Raw genomic sequence first — 25,038 nt, 5'->3', positions numbered from 1 at the left:
TTAATGAACCATGAGGCGCACCTTCTCCATTCTTTTTTAGATCTCTCCCCCTCTGTGGATTCCAGAGTTTGTCTCTGAGAGAAAGGTTGCTGCACCACGATATTAAGTGGTTGGTGTTTGAACTTTTGGTCTAAGATCATCAGTGGACTTTCTTACTGGTCTAAGCTGGATTGTGTATGAGCGTGTGATTTTATATTCTTTTTACACATATATATATATATATATATATATATATATATATATATATATATATATATATATATAGAGTAGATAGATGACCCGGCACTGTGTAAGGTAAGGGATACTCGATCCGGTGCCCCCACTTCCAAACAGGATAGATAGGTAACAGCAATAGAGTGGCACTCTGGATACCTTCTTGTAAATACACGGCAGACACTGTAGTCAGTTTCAACGTTTCATTTCTTTATAGAAATTTCATCCTGACGAAATTTCTATAAAGAAATGAAACGTTGAAACTGACTACAGTGTCTGCCGTTTATTTACAAGAAGGTATCCAGAGTGCCACTCTATTGCTGTTACCTATATATATATATATATATATATATATATATATATATATATATATATACACACACACACACTTTAATTGTAAAATTATTTGCTTTTGAAACTCGGAACACTATTATTCCACAAGTGTGCTTACAGTACCTCTACTTGCTGATATAAACAAACTATTAAATTAGGATAATAATTGTTTTTGGCACTTCTGCCAGTTCTCTAACAGATAGGAAACAAGTCAATGATCCGGGGAGAGACCTGTTTACTAATCTGGAAAACAAATGTAACATTTAAAATCTACCGTTTCCTATCACTTGACATCACTTCTAATTATTCAGAATAGATTGTTTTCTTGTTTTTGAGTCCTTTGGCAGACACCATTTTCCCATTTAATTAATAGGATAACCACCCAGCTTTTCTTTTGTTTGTTACTGTTATGATACAATGTTGATACTGATGAGAAATCCTAGATAGAGGATTGAATATTTTCCTTGGCTCTTGCAGAGAAGAGCACATACTGTATTATCATTTCAGCTGCTAGAACTAGCAGTGAATAATTTGTAGTTATTTGAAGTTATGCCAAGCCCTGAAAGGGTGAGATGCAGATGAGGAAGAAGAAGAAAAGATATGAAATGACAGCAATTGGTACAGCTATAGGGTATGGCTCGAGGCAAGAAAATAAGTATCTGTGGGAGGGGAAGGATACTGTTCTTTAGGTTGACAACCCGACTGTGTAACAACAAAGCAAGGAATGCACAGAGTTAAGCATTGCATGAAGATGCTGCCAAATAATTCTAAAGTCTACAAAAGTTAAAAGTACATTATAACTGTAGTGTAAAATAAATCTTACGATAAAGCAAAATGTATTAATAAGGTTCCAAGAGCATTTATGTTACAGCCTATTGTCTAGTAGGATATCCTCAGGCACCGATTAATGTAAAGTCGGGATGCGAGAAAGTGTCAGAACTAGTCTGTGAAATATTATCCATATTCCCCATTAACACATTTCCCAAATAGATTTGGCCTTTAGTGTTCTGTTTGCACATTCAGTAATACCCCTTTTACACCGCCACAAAACTTCGGGTCTTTGGCTGGTCAGAGGCGGTGTAAATGGGACACACCGTAGGTAGAGGGCGGTGTAAATGGGTATGCCGGGTTTTCCGTACCAGGTCCCATTTACATCAATGGGGGACGTGCAACCTGCGGAACGCAGCGTCCACAGGCTGGACGGGGGGCACACACAGGGTGTGCTGCTGTCTGCTATACTCTGCTAACAGCAGCTGCGGCAGGGAGGAGGTGGATGGATGCCTGTGTGCGGCATCCATTCACCTCCCGGATGACGGCTGGGGGGGGTGCACAGGGTCTGGGGGCAACCCAGCAGATTACCTTAGTGCTGGGCTTGCCCGCAACGCAGCGGTACGGGTCCCGGCAGTGGCGATCGGTGCTTGGAGATGATGTCATCTCCAAGCGGCGGCGGGGGGCTACGGGCGGTGTAAATGGAGCAAACGCCGGGTCACACCCGGGTTGAAGCAGGGCGTTTTTGGTGTAAAAGGGGTATAAGTAATATGGCAGCATTACAGTAACACAAAGCATGCATATGTTATATCATTCCATGAAACAGTAGAGTAATCATCAAGTCAGCTCTGGCCCTGATTGGCCTGTTTCTATTGCACTGGTCGAGTAGGTCCTGGATTACGCACAGACTGCACACACTGGAGAAATCATTTGATGGTGAGTAAGTTGTGAATGAGTTTACAGCTAACCGCAGGGCTGCAATTAGGGAAGCCAATCCCAGGGCATTTTTTCAATCCCGGGTTTCGGGATTGAAAAATACTCACTCCCGGGATTCCCGGGATCCCGGGATTGGCTTTCCTAATAAAAAGACTGCCCCACAATTACTTAAATTTTGAGGGGTTGCTGGGTGGGGGGACGGGTCGTCAATGCCGCTGGGTGCGGGCTGGCATTATTTATTTATTTATTAACAGTTTCTTATATAGCGCAGCATATTCCGTTGCGCTTTACAATAGCAGACAGGGTACTCTTTACCTAGAAGGGCGCCCATCGCGACCATCGCGACCATCGAATGCACTAAAAATCGGGTGCGACGCGATGGCCGCGATTTCCCATAGGGACCAATGTTAAAAATCAGATTGGACCCAATTTTAGTGTTCAATGCCTCAATGCCCGCGATTTTTACATAGGGAACAATGTTAAATGGGCCACAGAGCCCTAATAGTCACCGTGAACTCTGAAATGGCCCCCACAATTGTTAACGCCACCCCACGATCAACGTCAACCCGAAGCGTGGCGAGCGCAGCGAGCCCGCGAGGGGCGGCGGTTTGCGTCCTCCGACCTTTTCATGCCCTACTATCCACGTCGGCGTGGAGTTGAGAATAGAATAGTGTGGCGAGCGCAGCGAGCCACAGAGGCCCGAAGCGTGGCGAGCGCAGCGAGCCCCGCGAGGGGACGCGGATACCTTCACAGTTATACGCGTCCCCTCGCGGGCTTCACAGGTGTCCGTGGCGAAGAGCGGACACCTGTGAAGCCCGCGAGGGGACGCGTTTACCTGTGAAGGTATCCGCGTCCCCTCGCGGAGCTCGCTGCGCTCGCCACGCTTCGGGCCTCGGTGGCTCGCTGCGCTCGCCACACTATTCTATTCTCAACTCCACGCCGACGTGGATAGTAGGGCATGAAAAGGTCGGAGGACGCGTACCGCCGCCCCTCGCCACGCTTCGGGTTGACGTTGATCGTGGGGTGGCGGTAACAATTGTGGGGGCCATTTCAGAGTTCACGGTGACTATTAGGGCTCTGTGGCCCATTTAACATTGATTCCTATGGCCAAATCGCGGGCATTGAGGCATTTAACATTAAAATCGCGGTCAATCACCGTTTTTAACATTGATCCCTATGGGAAAATCGCGGTCATCGCGGGTACCCGATTTTAATGTACCCGCGATTTACCCGCGATGGCCGCGATTTTTTACCCCCGATGCCCGCGATTTCAATCGCTGGCGCCCTTCTAGGTAAAGAGTACCGCAGACAGTGATACAACGAAACAGGGTATTTACAGACAGTCAAAATGTAGGAGGGCCCTGCTCGCAAGCTTACAATCTATAGGGAAATAGGCATTGATACATAAGGATAGATACTGTATTCTTTATTGCATCGATTCCACCAGAACGCAAGGTTCTATGACTGGTTCTGGAATTTGATAAACTTGCCTGAAGAGATGAGTCTTCAGGGAACGCTTATAGATTTTGAGACTGGAGGAGAGTCTTATTGTGCTTGGGAGGGCATTTCACAGAGTGGGTGCAGCCCGAAGAAAGTCCTGCAGTCGGGAATGGGAGCGGGTAATGAGTGTGGATGAGAGACGCAGATCTTGGGAGGAGCGTAGAGGTCGTGTTGGATGATATTTTGAGATAAGAGAAGATATGTATGTTGGTGTAGTTTGGTTTATGGCTTTGTGTGTGAGTAAAAGAATTTTGGGTACTTGTTTCCTAGCACGGCCACACCGATTTACATCGGGGTGGTCGTGTCGGAAAAATCGGGTCGATCGCATCGCATGCGATTTGGTCGCATGCGATGCGATCGTCGCGACCGACCGATTTTGGACCCGATTTTTTTTTTGAATTAAATGTAAATCGGGTCCCTGGGACCCGATTTTACATTGGATTCAATGTAAAATATTCCCAACCCCCCCAAATGTCACGGCGTACACCCCACCCCACGATAGACGCCAACCCGAAGCGTGGCGAGCGCAGCGAGCCCGCGAGGGGCGGCGGTGCGCGTCCTCCGACCTTTTCATTCCCCTACTATCCACGCCGGCGTGGAGTTGAGAATAGAATAGTGTGGCGAGCGCAGCGAGCCACCGAGCCCGAAGCGTGGCGAGCGCACGCGGATACCTTCACAGGTAAACGCGTCCCTTCGCGGACTTCACAGGTGTCCGCGTCGCCACGGACACCTGTGAAGCCCGCGAGGGGACGCGTATAACTGTGAAGGTATCCGCGTCCCCTCGCGGGGCTCGCTGCGCTCGCCACGCTTCGGGCTCGGTGGCTCGCTGCGCTCGCCACACTATTCTATTCTCAACTCCACGCCGACGTGGATAGTAGGGGAATGAAAAGGTCGGAGGACGCGCACCGCCGCCCCTCACGGGCTCGCTGCACTCGCCACGCTTCGGGTTGGCGTCTATCGTGGGTTGACGACGGGGACATCTAAAATGTGAAATGGGTCATATTGGCCCATTTCACATTTTTCACATTTTTTCAGGATTTCAATGTTAAAAAATCTTTTAACATTGAAGCCTATGTAAAAATCGGGGGCATCGCGTCGGGACCTATGTTAATGGTCCCGACCGACGCGATGCCCCCGATATTTTACCTTTCCCGACACGATTTCAATGTTAAAATATTTTTTAACATTGAACCCTATGGGGAAATCGCGGGCATCGCGTCGGTCGCGTCGGGACCATTGTTAACGGTCCCGACCGACGCGATGCCCCCGATATTTTGTCCTAGCCGGCCAAATGGACCTGATTTCAAAGGAAATCGGGTCCATCGTATGGATCGTGTACCTTAACTAAAGGTACACGATCCACAAGATATGTGGCCGTGCTAGGAAACAAGTACCGAATTTTGTATTGAATACGGTAGAATACAGGTAACCAATGAAGTGACTGACAGAGTAGCTTTGCATGCTGGCTGGGTGGGCGGGTGGATGCGCTGGCTGGCTGGGTAGGCGCGCTGGCTGGGCGGGCGAGTGGACGCGCTGGCTGGCTGGGTGGGTGCGCTGGCTGGCTGGGCGCACTGGCTGGCTGGGTGGGCGCGCTGGCTGGGTGGGCGGTGTGGCATCACAATCCCGGGGCGCGAGCTCTTCCTGCGCAGCGTGACCTCTGATCTCACGCTGAGAGGTCACGCTGCGCAGTGCTGCCGGGAGAAGTCGGGCAACGTCTGAGCGATGTTCAGACGCTGCCCGGCATTAGATTGCGCGAAATCCCGAAATCCTGGGATTGGCCACCCTAGCTGCAATATTTTCACCAGCTTTTTGCAGCCTTGCACAGGGCAGGATTTCACTCTGGCTGGGCGGCGATTACCTGATCACTGGGCTCTGCAAAGCCCAGCGATCAGGTCTGCATAACCCCCTTAGTTAGGTACATATTCTATTAAATATACGGTATAAGACAGTTATGAATTTTTTGTACTTGTACAAGTGATAACACCACAATCAGATGAGTTGATTTCAGCAGAAGAAGACAGTCAGTAGTTACAGATGGAGCACCTCTCATTCAGCGCCAGCTCTCACCAGATGCGCTTATGAGAGCTGGCGGAGAGGTGCTCCATCTGACAGGGATGCGCAAGTGTCTCACACGCACGTGCGTACCCATCAATACGGCGGCTGCCTGTCTATGCTTCAGGGTGACAGGCAGGATTAGGGGGGCTGCGGGGAGCTACAGGGGAGAGGCAGCGGAGGGCTCAGATGAAACGGCGTGCGCTGTCTGATGGCGTCAGGAGGCCAGGACCCGCAACACTGAGGGGAGCTCCATGATAGCAGCATTACTGTGAGTAATGATGGAACTGGGTGATGGGGAAACAGCTGGCTCTGTGGAATAATGAGATCTGTTTGTGGAAGGAAGGCTACAGTAGGATAACAATTCCTCCATGAATATGCATGTCACATACAGTAAAGAGAAAGACAGATACCTTCGTATCTGAAAAGTGCGCCTGTATGATCCTGCCTTGTCAAGCTGCAACAAAAACAAGGGGTGTCACTCCCTTACAAGTAAACAATGAGCAAAGGATAGGTTGTGTAGCCCCGGATTGCAGGATCGTGACAAAGGCTCAACTGCTTCTTGTGGGGGAACGCCAACTTTTGCCAACACAAAGATCCAGCAGTCCCCTGCTCCCGTCAATCCATCCCTGTGGAGGAAATGCCATCCTTACCACCCAGGTTGGCGGAAGCATAGCGGAGGGCCACAAACATACTCCCAACATCCACCTAGTGTATAAAGGATTTATAACATCTTTTTGGGCCAAAAAAGAACAGGACACACTTGGATGTAAGGTGACTTTGAAAAACCCATTAATACACGCACAAATCACCGCAGCAATTATTTTCATGTTTATTATATCCTTTTATATGTTTTTTAGCTATTAAGCCCACCTTTTAAATTGTCTATGCTGAAAAAATGTTATTTTAATTTTAATTAAATTGCATATCTGTATTTAAGTGTAGCGCAACTATCCTTTGCTCAATGTCACATACAGTAGCTTAATAAAGTGGATTAGTGAGACTGGCCTATGGCTGGAGTGGAATGATTATAAAATGTCCGAGCAGAGGGACCCAAAACATTTTGTAAACGGATCTCACATTAGTTATTAAATAGAATTGTTACACTACTTTGAAATGATCATGCGCTTTATACTGTAGCTTCAAGCAAAGTCAATGAAAAGTCTTGTGAGTTCAAACCTTATTAACTTTTGTTGAATGTATACAACATTCACTATAATCATAATCAATGTTCCCCAACTGACTTTATTTAACAGTTGACATAAAATGTGAACATTTACGGCAGGTGAAAAAGTGTTAGCCTCTGGCTGTAATGCATGGGCTATTCGTTTAGAGCCTCACATTTCTCACCTGGTAAATGACTGTTAATATGTATTTCATGTGTTGACCTTGAGATTGGCAACCTTTTACTTTCAACCTATTGCAGTTGACTTAGTCGCCTGCCCAAAAAAAATTCCAGTTATCACTATAGGACTCTTGTTATAGCTGTCATAGGAGCCAACGTTGTAATGGTTTGGTCTGTGACTGCCAGTGGCGTAGCTACATATGTGGCAGACCCCACGGCAGCTTGGGGGAGTGGCGCCAGCGGGGTCTGTGGTGGGCGCCGCTGGGTGAAATGACAGGCGACCCAGGCAGCAGTGAGTGCTGAGCAGGTCCCTCACCATGTATATCTAATGAACGGGGACCCAGCGCAGTGCATATTGAATGTGCGGGTCCCCGTCCTGTGCATATGTAATGAGCGGGACCTCATTAAATATGCTCCCCCAAGCCGCCGTGGGATCTGACACATATGTAGTTACGCCACTGGCAGGCACAGACTGAACCATTACTAAGTTGGCTCCTATGACAGCTATAACAAGAGTCCTATAGAGATCACTGAACTCTACATTAGCAGTCATTTTGTCAACATTTGCATTGCAATGGATGGAGTTGACTGCATCTGAGATAAAACACCATATTTAGCGAGTGTGTGTGAGACCTCATAAATACACTACACATCTTTGCTCAGTCAGATGTAAAATCCTCTAATCTGTAAACATTGCAAACCTCCTCCGGATAACTTGACATAAGTAAAACCTATAAAGCAAATCCAATAAAACACTATTCATGCAGTACCTTAGAACAAAAATGTAAATTAATTATAATAAATGCGCATTTCAGTATGCTTACGGGAAAGTACAGCCAATCTTTCCAGAAACACTTGTTTCCACTGGATGCTGCATAGACTAATTTAATAAAGGAGAATTATTCAGTAATTGAAACCATAAAAACTAGATAGTTTAAAAATAGCATAAAGCAGTAAGTTTGAGTTTATGAATGTACGGTACTGAGAACTGGAGTCAGATTTGTATCTTTGTATACAGTACAAGCGAAATTTACGTTTTCTTGTTTTTAATAATAAACTGACTCTTATTAGCTACAAAGAAACACAGAGGGCTGATTAAGCCTGAAGGGGCATAAACCGCTGAGGGTTCTTCACAGGTTACACAGTGCTGTTGGTCACATGTATGTTAATGAGGATGGGCACAAGGCCTATCAGAGCAGGGGGAGGGTTCTAGACAGGGTAGGAAGGGATCACGAGTTATAGTGACAAACCCTCTTTCTGAAGAAGCCCCACCCACCCTGCCCTCCTTTTTCTCTTCTTCCCTGGCGGTGGTAAAGAACGGTCATTCTTTAAGAACTCTGTGTGTGTGTAGGTAGTGGGGTGCACTCTCCCTCGACATTGATTGTCATGGTCATGCTTCTGTCCAAGGGATGGCCATCACCACCAGGCTGGGTGGCTGACCAGGGAGAGTGATCACCAGCGATGTATGTATGCATAGTGATCTTTAACCCCACCTTTCCTATAGTGACCGTTCTTTAGTGCCGCCACCATTTATAGTCATAGTTTTAGTTGTCAAAATAAATTTGACATTCTTTTGAAACGCCAGCACTGTGTCCGTGTCTTATTTTAGGTTAAGTTATTTAAGTTTAGAGTTAAGGTTGTGTTTAGGTTTGTCAACAGGCAAGGTGTAAACCGGGAGGATACCCGATGGTGAGTTTATACAAATATACACTTTGCGCTCTTGGAACTTAACAGTTCAATGCAAACATTTCTTTAACCAAAACAATGCTGGGACAAATGTAACTAGAGAATGTTCAATACAGTAATGGGTTTTTGTTTACATAGAATGTATGAAGATACACACATGTGATGACGATTCCAATAACAAACTCTTAATAAAAACTAAAACACCAAGCACCAAGACAGCATGTTTATGTTATGGAGAGTTTCATCCAACTACAGGTACACCACCGATTTTCCAGCAACAGTTGTTCCGGAACCTCTTTTAATCCGGACAATTTTTCTTTGTCCGGATTAGAAGAGGTTAGGGACCTCTTTTAATCTGAAACATTTTCTACTCATAGGCGTAATACGGAATAGGCGCAAGTGTCAGTGGGTACAGCTACCAATGACACTGCAGGTGACACAAGAAGCATCTGTGGGGCTGTTATGGCGTCCAAGGTCACAGTAAGTACTGCACATGGGCAGCATGAGCAAGCGTCAGTGCGTACAGCTTCCGCGGACACTGCAGATGGCACAGGAAGCATCGGTGGGGCTGTTGTAGCATCCAAGGTCACAGCAAGTACCGCACATGGGCGGAACACACAGCATAAACAAGTGTCACTGGGTACAGCTGTAATAAACAGTTTGCATACACTACTGTGTTTATTCATTGAATAATATTATATTGTAGCATATATTTTACTGTTTATTGCTTTAGAAATGTACTGAAGTTGCAAAATTAATAAAAAAAAAAAATAGACATATTAACAGATAATCCATTTCGGCAAAATAGTTAATCCGGCACTGGAACCGACGATGCCGGAAAATCGGTGGTGTACCTGTACGATAAATACGATAATATATACTTATTAAATCCACTGTGACTAAAGCTGGGTACACACTAGGCAACGTGTGTACCCAGTGAGATTGTGGGTGATGGGACCCAGCAGGGCAGCAATGGAGCACCAACAATGACTGTGACGCATGGCCCTTGCTAGCAATGTCTCCTGTTGGCCCTGCAGGAATGGCTGAAGGAGGATGTCACTGATAACGCCTGGGAGCAGACATCATCAATGGCATAGAGCATTCACACTGAACGATTTGAACATATAGTCGTTCCAACCCATCGGTATCAGCTAAATCATTCAAAAACTCATCTAATGTGATGTGCGCAATCCTTGGAAGATCTGACTCCTGATTGAATAGTTGGTCCTGTATGGGACAAGTGTGTACCCTCAGCCGACCGACTTACAACAGTCAGCCGGTCTTAATTACCTGTGAGGTCTCCTAGTTTTAAATACCTGTATGCTTAACAACTAGAATACCCTGCCACCAACAAGAGCTTGTATGCTACTGAGACTGGAGCTGGCAACCGATCTCCAGTCCTGGCAGCTCAGCATACCATTAGTGTTGTGGCAGTGCCAGATACGGGCACATCCACCAATGCAGCAGGACCCAATGGATGATTGAGGCCTATATCCTGGAAATACAGGGTGACATTTAATGGAATGAGAGTTTTTCGCACTTCAGTTTTTCACCCATTATCGCACTTTTTTTAAATAGCATTTTTGTTGCGGATTCGCATATTTAATGAGGTGCGTGTTCCCGAAAGAAAAGTGCTATTTAGTGTGATAATGTGCGATTTTTCGGCATGAAAATGTGCGATTTTTCGGCATGAAAATGTGCGAATTTGAGTTTGTAAAAAAAAAATTGCGTGGGGTCCCCCCTCCTGAGCATAACCAGCCCTGGGCTCATTGAGCCGGACCTGGTTCCAAAAATATTGGGGACAGAAAGCATAGGGGTCCCCCGTATTTCTGAAACCAGCCCCGGACTCTTAGACCGGTTCTGGTTCCAAAAATTCCGGGGGGACAATAAATCTGGGGGTCCCCCGTATTTTGAAACCAGCACCGGGTTCCAACCCGCAGTGTCATGCCACAGCCAGAGACACTTTTCACATAAGGTCCCCCGGCCGTACCATGAGCACCGTGGCTGGTCAGCCTTGGACGGGGTACCTGGAGGAGTGGGGACCCCCCCAATAAAGGGGTCTCCACCCAGGCTTCACCCGTCCAGGGCTGAAGCCCGGGGCTGTCACCGGTGTCCCTGGCCAGTGGACGCCAGCCTGATAGGGTTAAATCTTTCAATCCTAACATTGCTTTATACAGGAGAACTACAAGTGCCAGCAGACCTCCCCTGCAGGCTGGGACTTGGAGAACCACAAGTCCCAGCATGCGGGGCATTAATGGGCCCGCTGGGACTTGCAGTCCACCTGTAAAAAGAATGTTAAAAGAAAACACACACACAGAGAAGTATAACTTTGGCCCTTATTCTGGTTGGTGCGGATATATCCGCGTGCGCTCGTTCCGCCGATGTTTTGTGTCTGCGCATGTGCAAAGGCATATCTGCGCATGTGCGAAAGGGACATACGTCTGAATTCCGCATGAATTGTTTACACTACGAACAGGGGGAGGAGAGGGGCATGAAGGGCTGTTTGGCCTTATTAACATATGCATATGCCCCACGTTTCATGGGCGTTGCCATGCAAACGCTGGGCGTACGTATGGTAATGCGGCCGTGACGCACGTGTAGGGGGCGGACATATGACATTGCCGGATGTCAGCTGCCCGCCCAGATCCCTGCTTTTGCACGGAGAAATGCCCGAGTGGTCTGAGCTCGCGGGAGCTGCCTGACCACTCGGTCCTGCATTCGATGGTATGCGACCATCGAATGATGGGGGAGGTTCCCAGAGATGGAGGCGGTGTATACATGAGAAATCCACTCATGCTCTGTGCGGTCAGCGGCTTACCGCATTCGGACGGAGTGAGCGATCCGTACGGAAGGCGGGGTTTAGGACGCACGGTCCTGGCCGCATATTCGGCTCCGGCCGCACAGACCAGAATAAGGCCCTTTATTACATACACATCCACACACCTCACTTTTACACCCACATACTTACCGATCCAGGATCCAGCGCTGGTCTCTCTGCAGCAGAGCCGGTCAGCCCGCACTGTCAGCGTGCTGAACCGGCTTTCTCCGGTGCCGACAACAGTCTGTGTAGCGCTAACTCCCTGCGCTACACAGGCTGAGAGCATCTTGGGCTTTATGCATCTTCATGGAGACACATAGCTCAGCCAATCAGGGCTGAGCTATGCGTCTCCATGGAGAAGCATCGCCCAATCACGCTCTAAACCTGTGTCGCGCTGGGACAGCGCGACACAGGCTGTTATCTGCGTGGGAGAAAGCTAGTTCAGCACGCTGACAGTGCGGGCTGACCGGCTCTGCTGCAGAGAGACCAGCGCTGGATCCTGGATCGGTAAGTATCATGTGGGTGTAAAAGTGAGGTGTGTGGATGTGTATGTAATAAAGTTATACTTCTCTGTATGTGTGTTTTCTTTTAACATTCTTTTTACAGGTGGATTACAAGTCCCAGCGGGCCCATTAATGCCCCGCATGCTGGGACTTGTGGTTCTCCAAGTCCCAGCCTGTGGGGGAGATCTGCTGGCACTTGTAGTTCTCCTGTATAAAGCAATGTTAGGATTTAAAGATTTAACCCTATCAGGCCGGCGTGCACTGGCCAGGGCTGCCGGTGACAGCCCCGGGCTTCAGCCCTGGACGGGTGAAGCCTGGGGGGGGACCCCTTTATTGGGGGGGTCCCCACTCCTCCAGGTACCCCGTCCAAGGCTGACCAGCCACCGTGCTCATGGTACGGCTGGGGGACCTTATGTAAAAAGTGTCCCCCGGCTGTGGCATGACACTGCGGGCTGTTGGAGCCCGGTGCTGGTTTCAAAATACGGGGGACCCCTACGCTTTTTGTCCCCCGTATTTTTGGAACCAGGTCCGGCTAAAAAAAAAAACACTTTAACACATTTTTTACCACAGGACCATGCACAGATCTCAATGATCTGTGCAGGGTTCTGGCCAACTCGCATATCAGAACCTGGTCTGATTTTTTGGCGAATTTAAGACACATTTCCCACATTTGCATCTCATTAAATATGCAAATTGTATACTTTTCAATGGGAAAACATCTGGATGCGAGTTCCGGCGCAAGTTAAAATCGCACTTTCTAAAAGTGTGATTTTGCGGCAAAATCTGCGATTTTTGCAGTTTATCGCATCTCATTAAATATGCGAAAACTGTGCTGCCCTATGGGCACTATGGCAGTGCATCCAGTTTCAAAAATGGTGCCATGAACCATGATTGGCTTATCAGTGGTGCCATTTTTAAAGTTTGAGATGCTGGCAGTGAACCGCATCATCACCCTGCCTACTTGTGTCACTGTATATTAGCCAGTGCAAGGCAGTGCAAAGGTGGAGAAGGAGCAAGCAGGAACATCAGATCGCAGAAAATGCTGGATGCCCTGATAAGGCAGCAGCCACGCATAAGAGCTTGGAGGCCGCCACACTCACGTGAGTGTGCGGTCTAATGAATTATTGCAACATTAGGTGTTTTGTCTTTAGATTAATATTTTCTTTACAGGCAGACTAAAGGTGTTAGTGAACCCTTAATGTCCAGGATTGCATCTTGTGGTTATCCAGCATGCAAGGGTTGGCCTACTGGGACCTTTGGATTGCCTATAAAGAACAATATTAACATATCATGAACATCACACCCACTGCCATGAGGTGCGGGGCATAGGCAGGCAGCCCAGAGCTGATTGACGCGTGAAAGTGGGAACTCCAATTTATTCTTTATGTGGAATTCCAGCCATGGGTGGACCAGTCTGATTTTGGTTAATATGATGGCAGGGGGACCCCACACTGTATTCCCATACTATGGCCTGGTGCTGGTTATTAGGAAATAGGGAGCACCCCACACTGGTTTTTCCACCTAATTTTCATTAACAGATCAGGCAGAAGTCCAGGGCTGGGTATTACTTTGCAGGGGACCCCACTTTTCTTTTTGTGAAAGACACCTATAAATCATTCACGTTCTTTGTCCCCATCTCAGAGTCTGATTTCCTGAAGATTGGACAAGTGTGTTCCCAGTTTTAGGGTCGAAAGAGTTACCACTCTTTCCAAAAAAAAAAAGCAGGTCACACCTTCAATCACCCCAGCCACAAGAGGCAATGGGGCAGATGTATTAAGCCTGGTGAAGAGATAAACTGGAGATAAAGTGGAAGGAGATAACGCACCAGCCAATCAGATCCCAACTGTCATATTTCAAACACAGCTGATTGGCTGGTGCGTTAACTCTTCCAAGTTATCTCCACTTTATCTCCAGTTTATCTCTTCTCCAGGCTTAATACATCTGCCCCAATAACAGCTGCATCTCTGGCTGGCCCTATCATGTTCGCCTGATGTCTATGTCTCATGGTGATTAAATATGGACCTATCTATATCTCAGATTTCACGACAAATATTACAACTTTCCACTGTAAGAATGTTAGCTAATCAAGTACTGCAAGAAATGTATTTCCATAACATATATCCTCCCCACATGGGACTATACAGTGTCATCAGTCAGTTTGACAACAGACACAGCCGGGGTCTATGTACCAAGCCTTGGAGTAAGATAAAGTGTATAGAAACAAAGTACTAGCCAATCAGCTACTAACTGCCATGTTACAGGCCGTATATGAAAAATGACAGGATCTGGTTGGCTAGTACTTTATCTCGGTCCACTTAATGTCTCTCATGGGTCAGATGCACTAAGCTTCAAAGGTGATAAAATGGAGCGTGATAAACAACCAACCAATCAGCTCCTGCCTGTCATTTTTCAAACACAGTCTGTGACATGGCAGGTAGGAGCTGACACACCATCCTGAGGAACCCTTTGGGCGAAACTAGTCGATGATTGTGGATACCCATCCATTCCCGCCACTCATACACGGCACGGATGGGTAAGTCTGCCGGCGGACACCCCTGCACCTTGGACAATAGGTACCAACTCTGCTTATCTGTTTGACTTTTGAACAAAACCTTCACTCAGCTAATTTGCTGCAATCAACTATATACTGGTACTGGATCCAATTTATGTTGTGTCTTGTGACCCCAGTCCCCTTGTGTTATGTATACCGGTATTAGATGTTTATAACTATGAAATTCTCTTAAACAAAACAATACAGTATATCAAGCAATTTATTTTTCTTTTTTAAAAGAATAATTGTAGCATATTGTCACAATTACTTCATTTATGCTTAGTAGCCTTTAAACCATTATACCTCATAAATTGTCATTTATTTTTAAATGTATAAATATTTTTATGCTACCAGTTTAAATAAACATTAATTCTACTTTAACACAACTGTGTATGTTAAATCCTTGGTTTGGCAAGTAAGTGCCGGGTGCCCACTCCTAGAAGCTGATTGGCTGGTTGTTTATCACTCTCCATTTTATCACTTTTGAAGCTTAGTACATCTGGCCCTATAACTTAATGCTTCATGGTGCAGTAGTCTCTGGCATTAGTGCCTTACCCTACCGCAAATGAGAATCTCTCTGGAAACATGGAAACCACCATGTTCTGGAGACAAAATACCTACTGTGCACACATGGCGGTCATTTTGCCTGTGATTTTTTATCACTTCTGCAACTTTGACGTGGGACTCTAGAAAGGTAGGTAATTAAATATGGATGAAGTGTGGGCCCCCTGGACCGCGGGCCCCGTCTGCACTGCACATATTGCACCCATTATCAGTGTCGGACTGGCCCAAAGGGGTACAGGAAAAACCCCTGGTGGGCCCCACTGCCTGGGGGCCCCAACTCCAATGATAGGGATCAGGTTCTAGACTCCACATGAATTCTACATTATGCAAATGCTACATTATACTGCAAAGGACTATGGTATATCTTCTACCGAGCACTGTTGTTACTAATGTGGTACATTATCATGCATGCACAAGCAGAATTTACTGTACTATTTACTTTAAAGGTTTGCCAAACTTGTGATAGCTGGCCACACCCCTCTAGAGACTGCCAATACCCCTAAAGTGGGCCCCTATACCAACATTCCCAGGTGGGCCCTTCATGCCCCAGCCCGACACTGCCCATTATAGAAATGCCAATGGACCACAGGCTGACAACAGTCATCTTCTTGATAGGTAAAGGTGGTCTATATAAGTTATACTGTAGTTCAACTTCCTATATTAATTAAAGATTGCTCAAAATAAGTGTAATTGCACTGGTGTAACTTTAGCGCCATCTGTGTTTGCGGAATTACTCTACCTGCATTGTTCCAAATTAAAAAAAAGAATAACTGTTATCTTGATTAGATTTTACAGTTTATACAAGCTTACTTTTCCACTGAATTCCCAGTGATGTTAATAACAGTAATATGGTTTGAATGGTTTATGTATCAAAGCAATAAATAACATAAAATAAAAAACCCTCCCTTAGTAGTTTTCTTCATGTCCTCAAGCCCATAGTTATACAGTAGCCATCTGATGTTTATATATTTCATATTTATCTGCTCACATCACTAATTATCCTTCTAAGAAAAAATTATTTGAGGAGAAGGATGGGGAATGATTTCCAAATATAAATTAATTAGTAAGCCTCCAGCATGCGCACTTTGCTCATGAGGGGTTGGGAGGTTATGTATCTAATTATAAACATGTTACATTACACCTTCTTGGCTTCCGTGTTACAGAGTCAGTGTTCGGAAAATGATTTCTGTAAGAATAAACAGTATTAGTTAGGGGTTTGTGCTCTGTGACTGTAAAATAAAGTTTTAAAAGTGCAGTAGGTTTAATTATTTATTTTATTTATTTATTTACAGTTTCTTATATAGCGCAGCATATTCCGTTGCGCTTTACAATTGGAAACCACAATGATTAAACAAACTGGGTAGATCAAAACGGACATGGAGGCAGGAGGGCCCTGCTCGAAATCTTACAATCTGTAGGGATAACAGGAGGGATACATAAGGATAGAATTCCATAGCATGGCAGTCCCACCAGATTACTAGACGGTACTGATGGGATGCAATTAGATATAAATGCTACTGGAGGTTGTGTGGGGGTCTTGAGTATGATAAGCTAGCCTCAAGAGGTGAGTTTTCAGGGAACGATTGAATGTTTGGAGGCTAGAGGAAAGTTTAAGTGTGCATGGAAGGGCATTCCATAGGGTGGGAGCAGCCTGACAAAAATCCTGCAAGTGTAAGTGGGAGCGAGTAATGAGCGTGGATGAGAGACGCAGATCTTGTGCAGAGCGGAGAGGTCGGTGGGGATATATTTTGAGATAAGCAAAGAGATATAAGTCAGTGTAGTTAGAGTGATGGCTTTGTATGTAAGTAGAAGTATTTTATATTGAATGTGGTAATATACAGGCAACCAATGGAGGGACTGGTAGAGCGGAACAGCAGACGATGAATGTCTAGCCAGGAAGATCAGCCTCGCAGCTGTATTCAAAATGGATTGTAGTGGTGAGAGTCTTTTCTTAGGAAGACCGGTAAGGAGGCCATTGCAATAGTTAATGCGTGATATAATGAGTGCATGGATTAGAGTTTTTGCAGTGTCTTGTGTAATGTATGGGCACATTTTGGATATGTTTTTTAAATGCATGTAACATGATTTAGAGACAGATTGAACGTGAGGAATGAAGGACAGTTCAGAATTGAGGATGACCCCTAGGCAGCGAGCTTGTGGAGTAGGATTAATTGTTGTGTTTTCAACAGTGATAGAGATATCAGGTTGGTAACTACTCTTGGCTGGTGGGAATATAATTAATTCTGTTTTGGAAATGTTGAGTTTGAGGTGGCGAGATGACATCCAAGATGAAATGGCAGAAAGACATTTAGAGGCACGAAGCAAGACTGATATTAACAATTCCGGGGAGGAAAGATAGATTTAAGTATCATCAGCGTACAGATGATACTGAAATCCAAAAGAGTTGATTCGTTTCCCAAGTGAGGAGGTATAGATTGAGAAAAGCAGAGGACCTAAGTCTGAGCCTTGTGGTACTCCAATGGACAGAGGTAGTGAGGTGGAGGTAGAATCAGAGAAGAGAACACTAAAAAAGTGATTAGATAGGTAGGAAGAGAACCAAGAAAGGACTGTGTTCTGAAGACCTAGGGATTGTAGTGTTTGTATGAGAAGAGAATGGTTGACAGTGTCAAAGGCAGCTGAGAGATCTAGAAGAATAAGAAGTGAGAAATGGCCTTTACATTTAGCAGTAGCCAGATCATTGACTACTTTAGTCAGTGCTGTCTCTGTGGAGTGTTGAGAGCGAAAGCCTGACTGAAGTGGGTCCAATAAGTTGTAGGAGTTAAGAAAGTGTGTGAGGCGAGTGTAGGCAAGATTCTAAAGTAGCTTGGAGAGGCATGGGAGCTGAGAGATAGGATGGTAGTTAGAGAGACAGTTTGGATCACAATTGTGTTTTTTAAGAATAAGTAATAAGTGCATACTTGAACAGAGAAGGAAAGATACCAGTAGAGAGATACAGTAGGTTATAGATTTTAGTTAAGCTTGGGATAAGCACAGGAGACAAAGCTTTACTGACTTGTAAGGAAATAGGATCAAGAGTAGAGTTAGTGGAGTAGGAAGATGAGAAGAGTGTGGATACTTCATCTTCACTTGTAGGGTCAAATGAGGAGAAAGGTTTAATACATACTTGCCGACATTTGAAGGTCCAGGTGAAATTTGTAACATTTATCAATGGAAGATCAGGATAGAATTATATGATTCACAGAGAATCATATTATCAAGCTAAAAGAGGACCAACCTCAATAGGGTAGTGGGCTGCAGGAGACTGGTCTATTGCCCTGGGAATCCAATAAAGAACTTTGAATTTCAGGACAGTAGTTGTGGCAATTGCTAAATCAGGCCCGCCATCAGGGGGGTGCTGACCCGGCCCAGCCCTTTCTGACATTCTATTCTATGCAGCCTGTGTGACCATTGACCATGTCCCGCTGCGTAGAGCCGCACAGCCAGGAATGGGTGAAGCCAGGCAGCCTCTGAGCGGGTGCTCAGAATATGCCTGGCATTAGACTCCGCATGTGTAGTCTAATCCCGATAATTGAAATCACCGCAAATTTGGGGCCAAATCCCGGGATCCGCTGATCCTTATCCCGAGATTGGCCATCCTAGAGAGGGGTCTGTGTCAAAATGTGGGCCACCACCTACCTCGCTGGCACATTCACCAAGTATGTGCCAGAGTACACTGTGTGCGGACCGAACGCTGGAAGATGGTGCTTGTGCCATTTTTCCTGTGGATTTTCTACTGGGCCATTATAGTGGCACAGGAAGAGTGATAAGTATATGCTAAGGGTGCAGGGCATATACCCAGGAGCCTGTGACAATGCACACCCATTATAGATGCACCACTGATAGAGATGGCAACACAAGAATTTTCTGTGCACACTGCTTCCAGTTGTTAGGTCGAAAGTAATTAGACCAACAGTCAATTGGTCGACCACTATTGGTTGACAAAAAAAAAGGTTGGCATGGTCAAAATCTTGACATGCATTAGGTCGACATTAACAAAAGGTTGACACAAGCAATATGTCAGCATGGCAATGGTCGACACATGAACAGTTCGTCATGAGTCTTTCATGATTTTTTTTCAAAGATAACTTTTCCATAGTTTACTATCCATGTGGACTACAATTGGGAATGGTAAAGTGTGCCGGAGCATGGCAAGGGATGTGAGCGATGCGAGGGTATGCATTACACTAATTGGGGGTCCATGCTTTTTTTCACACCAAAAACCATGAAAGGGTTGACGTGAGTCGACCATTTGTCCTTGTCAACCTAGTGCATGTGGACTTTTTCCTTTGTCGACCTTTTCAAGGTCGACCAATAATAATAACTGTACACCTAATAATCCACACCGGTGTACACATGCGGTATGGAATGCTATTTTGCGTGAGCCCATGGGTGAAATATAATAGGGTGAGAGAATCATAAAGTAAGAGATTTGGTAAGAAACCTCCAGTTTTTTTAAAGCGGCAATCATTTGCACGGCAAAACCAGTTTGATTTTGCGGTGTAAATGATTGCAGCTTTAATGAAACTGGAGATTTCTTACCAAATCTCTCACTTTCTGATTCTCACACCTAGGGCCTTTTTTTGGTTTATTCTTTCTGACAAAATCCTTCTTAGATGGGCAAAACCATGTGCACTGCAGGGGGGGCAGATGTAACATGTGCAGAGAGAATTAGATTTGGGTGAGTAATTTTGTTTCTGTGCAGGGTAAATACTGACTGCTTTATTTTTACACTGCAATATAGATCTCACTTTGAAGTAAAACCCCACCCAAATCAAATTCTCTCTGCACATGTTACATCTGCCCCACCTGCAGTGCACATGGTTTTGCCCATCTAAGAAGGATTTTGTCGGAAAGAATGAACCAAAATAAGGCCCCATATTACATTTTCCCCCATGTATTGCTTCATATATTTTCCAAGTAAGATATAAGGATTGTTCTTAGAACTCATCAATTTTAAGTGATAACATCACAACTAACTATTATTATTCATAGGAGATCATACATATTTTTCAATTCAAAGGAGATAATATATAAATGTATTATACATACTGTATATTAACATATTTTGTGCCACGGAAACATTTTTTATTATTATTATTCACCTAGATCTCCAGCAAACACAATGTTCAAAGTTTTATTAGGGTTGGTGCTGATTGCTGAAGCTTAAGGTTAATACTTAGCTAGTACTGTATATCCAGCTTTGTGATTCAAATTCTCATTGGTGCCCAAAATATTACTTAACTGTATTGATGTAAAAAAAGGAAGCGGAAAATAAAGCATAAAAAGCATCAACTTAAAACTAAAAACACACAGTTATATTGATTTTCTCTTCTCATGTTAAAGTTTGTATTGATGGAAGCATTATAACTTTTATTAATAAACAGACTAATGGGATTTCTCCCCAGAACCCTCTAGCACAGATAACAGTTCCTTCTTGTGTAAGGAGAGACAAGCAGCGATGGACTGGACCGCCGAATCGGGCTTGGCATGTGTGCAAGCGTACAGCTTTTGTCGCATGCGTGCGCACACATGCACCGCGTGCGCATGCACACGCTGCCTCTCCCAGCTTGCAGTAGAGAGGGGAATAGCGGCGTTTGATAGCCCCCTCTCTCCTGGACCTCAGCGACGTACAAAGAGAGCCGCCGTACCCACCGCAAGTAAAGCAGATCTCTCTGTGCGTAGATCGGGAGGCGGAGCCTCGACCTTGGCCAACCTGGCCATCAGCCCCTCTGGCATTTGCCAGAAGTGCCATATGGCCAGTCCGGCCTGGGAGACAAGAGAGACTGTCTGGTTCAGGTTTTGCATCCGGTCAAGACTGCTTCAACATCTTTAGCCACAGTTGTGCCTGCGACTTTGTGCTAATGTTTGTATCAGATCTTCCCCTTGTGTTCAAGTGTTCAGGTCAGATATAGGAAGCTGTGAGCTTCCGCCATTACTTTTGCAGACATGCTTCACCTCTGGATCATGGTGAAGAAGGTCCAGATAACAGCAGCCGATTGGCGTTGGAGATATTACTGCTCAGGAGCTGTCAATACTTCTCCCAGTAGCACCCGCAGGTGATTTAAAAACATGATTATTTTTTCAATGTGCAGTGTTGTGGTGGGGCAACGAGTTACTGTGGAAATTAATAGTTGTCGGAATGGCAGTGCCATAAATTTCCTATGCATATTGGCTTCTATCTAAAAGTTAGATGCACCGATAAAAACTGGGGTGGATAGTGCCCCAGGCACTGAATAGATGCCGTGGCCATGATATATTTGCGGATGCAGAATCTGCGGCACATACTGTAACATGCACATATACCAACCCGATCCCTTAACAGAGGTTTATTCATCTACCCTGATTGTGCAAGGCTTCCTGTCATCTCCCGGAACACCCAAAACTTTTCGGTTACATTTCTGAAATGTATTTTGCAACTGAATATCGGCATTGCATTCACATCAGAATCAGGCCGAGAGTGAGGTAGGGATGGACAGCAGATGTCGACAGTTGGCAGCCATCTATGGGGCATATGTATTAAGCCTGGAGAAGAGATAAACTGGAGATAAAGTGGAGATAACATGGAAGAGATAACGCACCAGCCAATCAGCTGTGTTTAAAATATGACAGTTGGGATCTGATTGGCTGGTGCGTTATCTCTTTCCACTTTATCTCCAGTTTATCTCTTCACCAGGCTTAATACATCTGCCCCAAGATTCCTGCACTGACTGCATGTCATCACAAATTGCTTTTGGCTTTTAAAAGATTGCCCCTATAAAACATTGCACATACTCGCTGGGAACTTGCAGATGCCTGCACGTCACAGGTTATTACATTTAACCCTTATTGCTTGTCCCAGTTGTGAATAGAGAAATGCTCTTTCATATAGTAATACAAAAGTATATCCCCATGCAACTATACCACTGTTGTATACTGCGATGCATACGCAACAACACAATAGGACACATCTGTATAAAGACCACCTCAATATTAGAATCGCACTTCAGAAGGGATGAGCAGAAATAACTATTAGTGTACATTCTGGTTACTAGGACCCAGGAATGCCTGTCCTCCAATCTGATGTACTGCTGCACCATGTGACTGCAGCCAACTTACTGTATAGATCCTTCTTATTTTGGTCCATGCGCACCCATGTGAATTTGCACATGTGCGCAATGTTCTTGAACTGAACATGTACATATGATGTGTGCAAGCAGCCAAGGCGAGCAGAATGTTCGCCGGGCGCTCGCACACAAGACTGCATGCGTGGAGCCGGCGGGATGGGGATGCGGCCATGGCAGTGGCGTGCGGTGGGGTGAGGCACAGCCTTTCCTGTCATACTAACGTATATGCTGGAGTTTTGAGTTTATAAAGTATGTCAAAAATACAAAGAATATATATCAAAAATCTTATCGTTATTATTCTAATAATTTTTATAGTCAAAACTCTGGAGCAAAAATACTATGGCAGCTGAGGCAGTGCCTCACCTGGCTATCTTTTCTGCACACCTCTTACTAAAACTCAGGGAATCTCCAGTAGTGTATACTGCTGCACTTGTGTATAATGCCGGCATGTACCCCATGGCTCATAAATTGTGTGCAAATCTGGCTCTGGTACTTGCCAGGGACTCCTCAGCCATTTACCTCACCGCACGTCCCTGGGCCATGGGAATGCCCAGTGTTTTATGGGCATTCCCATGGTAATCACCCAGTGAAGAGGGTGCCGGGGGAAGGCAGGTAACATCAACGGATGTCAGCTGCCCACCATGTTCCCTTCAAGAACACACGCAAAGCTAAGACACCTGAGAGTGTCTTAGTTTTGCGTGTGCCTCCACATTATGATGTGAGTGTCACCCCATAGGTACGAATAGATGTATATGCAAAACAGCCATGCGTAGCCATGGAGAGATTGCGGGGGGGGGGGGGGCGGCGGCCTTAACAAGACATATTTGAGTTACTGTAATGTGCTACATGTTTTAAAGCAATATATTGCAGTAATTCCACGGTTTCACATAACTGCAAGCTGAGAAGTACAGTATGCAGTATACAAGGGGTGTTACAACATAATGGAGGGGCATGGCTGTATTACAATGGGCAGTGTAGCTGTATCCTCAGGGGTGTGCCTTGTGCTATAAAGCAAAAGGGTGACACTTATGAACCCTCTCCAGTGGTCCTCATACAACCCTTTGGACTCTTTCAGCAATTAATGAAAATACCACCTACAGAAGATGCATAGTGATTAGGAAAATTCAATTCAGATCTCACTGAAATCGGGATAGTTGGGAGGTATGAGTCAAATCAATTTGGTAACAGTTGGGAAGGTACAGTAAAGGGGCAATCCTCCGATTCCCCATACTGCTGGCACCACAGTTCCTTCAACCAGATTTGCCAATCAGCGGTCCGTCGGGGGAATTGGGAATATCAGTCATGTTAAAAAGTCCTGATTCTGGGATCCCCGCTGAATTTGACACATTTAATATCCCTGTCCCCCCCAATGCAAACGTTGGGAGATTGGGGGATTGCTGTTGTATGGGCCCCTTAAGCCAATGTTATTTAAACTTACAGATGGAGCCTACTTCAACTAGCTATCTCCAGATAGCCATGGTGAGCCATGGCTCACCAAGGTCTATTGTTCTCAGCTGCAATACAATACATAGAATAATACAGTAGGGGAATAGCATAGGATTAAGTCCGACAGCCCTGGCTCATTTAATCCTACTAAAGGGCTAGATGAGGATGGCTTTATCTGTACAAGGGTTTGTTATTCGACAAAAACTTGGAAATGAAATGCAAGCAAGTACATTATCAATCAATTTTGCAGGGCTGAAAGGTAAAAAAGTACAAAGAAGAAATTAAAATGGAATCACAGGATTTATGGCTAAACCCATGTAAGACACAGGGAAAATAGCATTAATATCATGATGTCATCTCAATCAATAATAATTAACTGACCTGTTTTTCTCCACGTGGCTTTTTGTGATTTAATAGTAGTTCAACAGCTCCAACTACTTCTTTCCGTATAGCATGTAGTAAAGCATCTCCAATATAGACATTAAAAGTTAGCAAAAGTTCAATCAGTTCAAGGTTCTCATTTTCAATGGCAATCAGTAAAGCTGTTCTTCCCAAAGGGTCGATGCAATTAATATTGATTTTAAAATAAATCTCGGCTTCTTCCAGTGCTTGCTTCACGCTGGCGTAATCGCCTTTCTCCACTGAAACCAGGTATGCTTTCTCGTACGGGGAGAGTTCTGATTCCGAGCGTACAATACGGAGCGGGATTCGATCTTGGAAAGGAGAACTGTTGCTTCTTTTGTAATAAAACTGAGCCATACTTTATGCCATCACGTTTTATATCTGAAATAAATGAAAAAAATCATAAATATCAGAGTCACAAGAGACCTGTAATTAATATGAATGGTGCACATGATTCATGTACGGATCATTGAGAAAATGTTCTGCAAATTAAAATACAGTAGCTGTAATAGAACCTAGGAACCTAGAACAATAGTAATAGAACCTAGGCTAGAACCTCTGTGCATCTGCAGTGACATTTCCCTTTGTGGCTGTACCAGTTGAATAAAATTTATAATGTCATAGGTTTAACTCCCACCATGGCCCTAACTGTGCGGAGTTTGTATATTCTCCCCGTACTTGCGTGGGTTTCCTCTGGGTACTCCGGTTTCTTCCCACAATCCAAAAATATACAGGTAGGCTAATTGACTCCCAACAAATTAACCCTAGAATGTCTGTGTGTGCGTGTACATGTGGTAGGGAATTAGATAGATTGTGAG

General features: G+C 45.1%; 1 protein-coding gene across 1 annotated transcript in view; it reads right to left on the bottom strand.

Moving 5' to 3' along the window:
* The window catches only part of TRPC4 (transient receptor potential cation channel subfamily C member 4), a 208,850-nt gene that overhangs the window by 89,499 nt on the left and 94,313 nt on the right, over positions 1–25,038 (bottom strand). Inside the window, exon 2 of the mRNA XM_083169762.1 lies at positions 24,200–24,601. Coding sequence (XP_083025888.1) covers positions 24,200–24,577 — 378 coding nt within the window. The 5' untranslated portion in view covers positions 24,578–24,601. The remainder of the gene's footprint in view (positions 1–24,199; positions 24,602–25,038) is intronic.

Source organism: Crinia signifera, chromosome 2 (assembly GCF_055691185.1).
Source record: "Crinia signifera chromosome 2, ASM5569118v1, whole genome shotgun sequence".
Classification (NCBI taxonomy): domain Eukaryota; kingdom Metazoa; phylum Chordata; class Amphibia; order Anura; family Myobatrachidae; genus Crinia; species Crinia signifera.
This window is presented reverse-complemented; position numbering and strand designations above follow the sequence as displayed.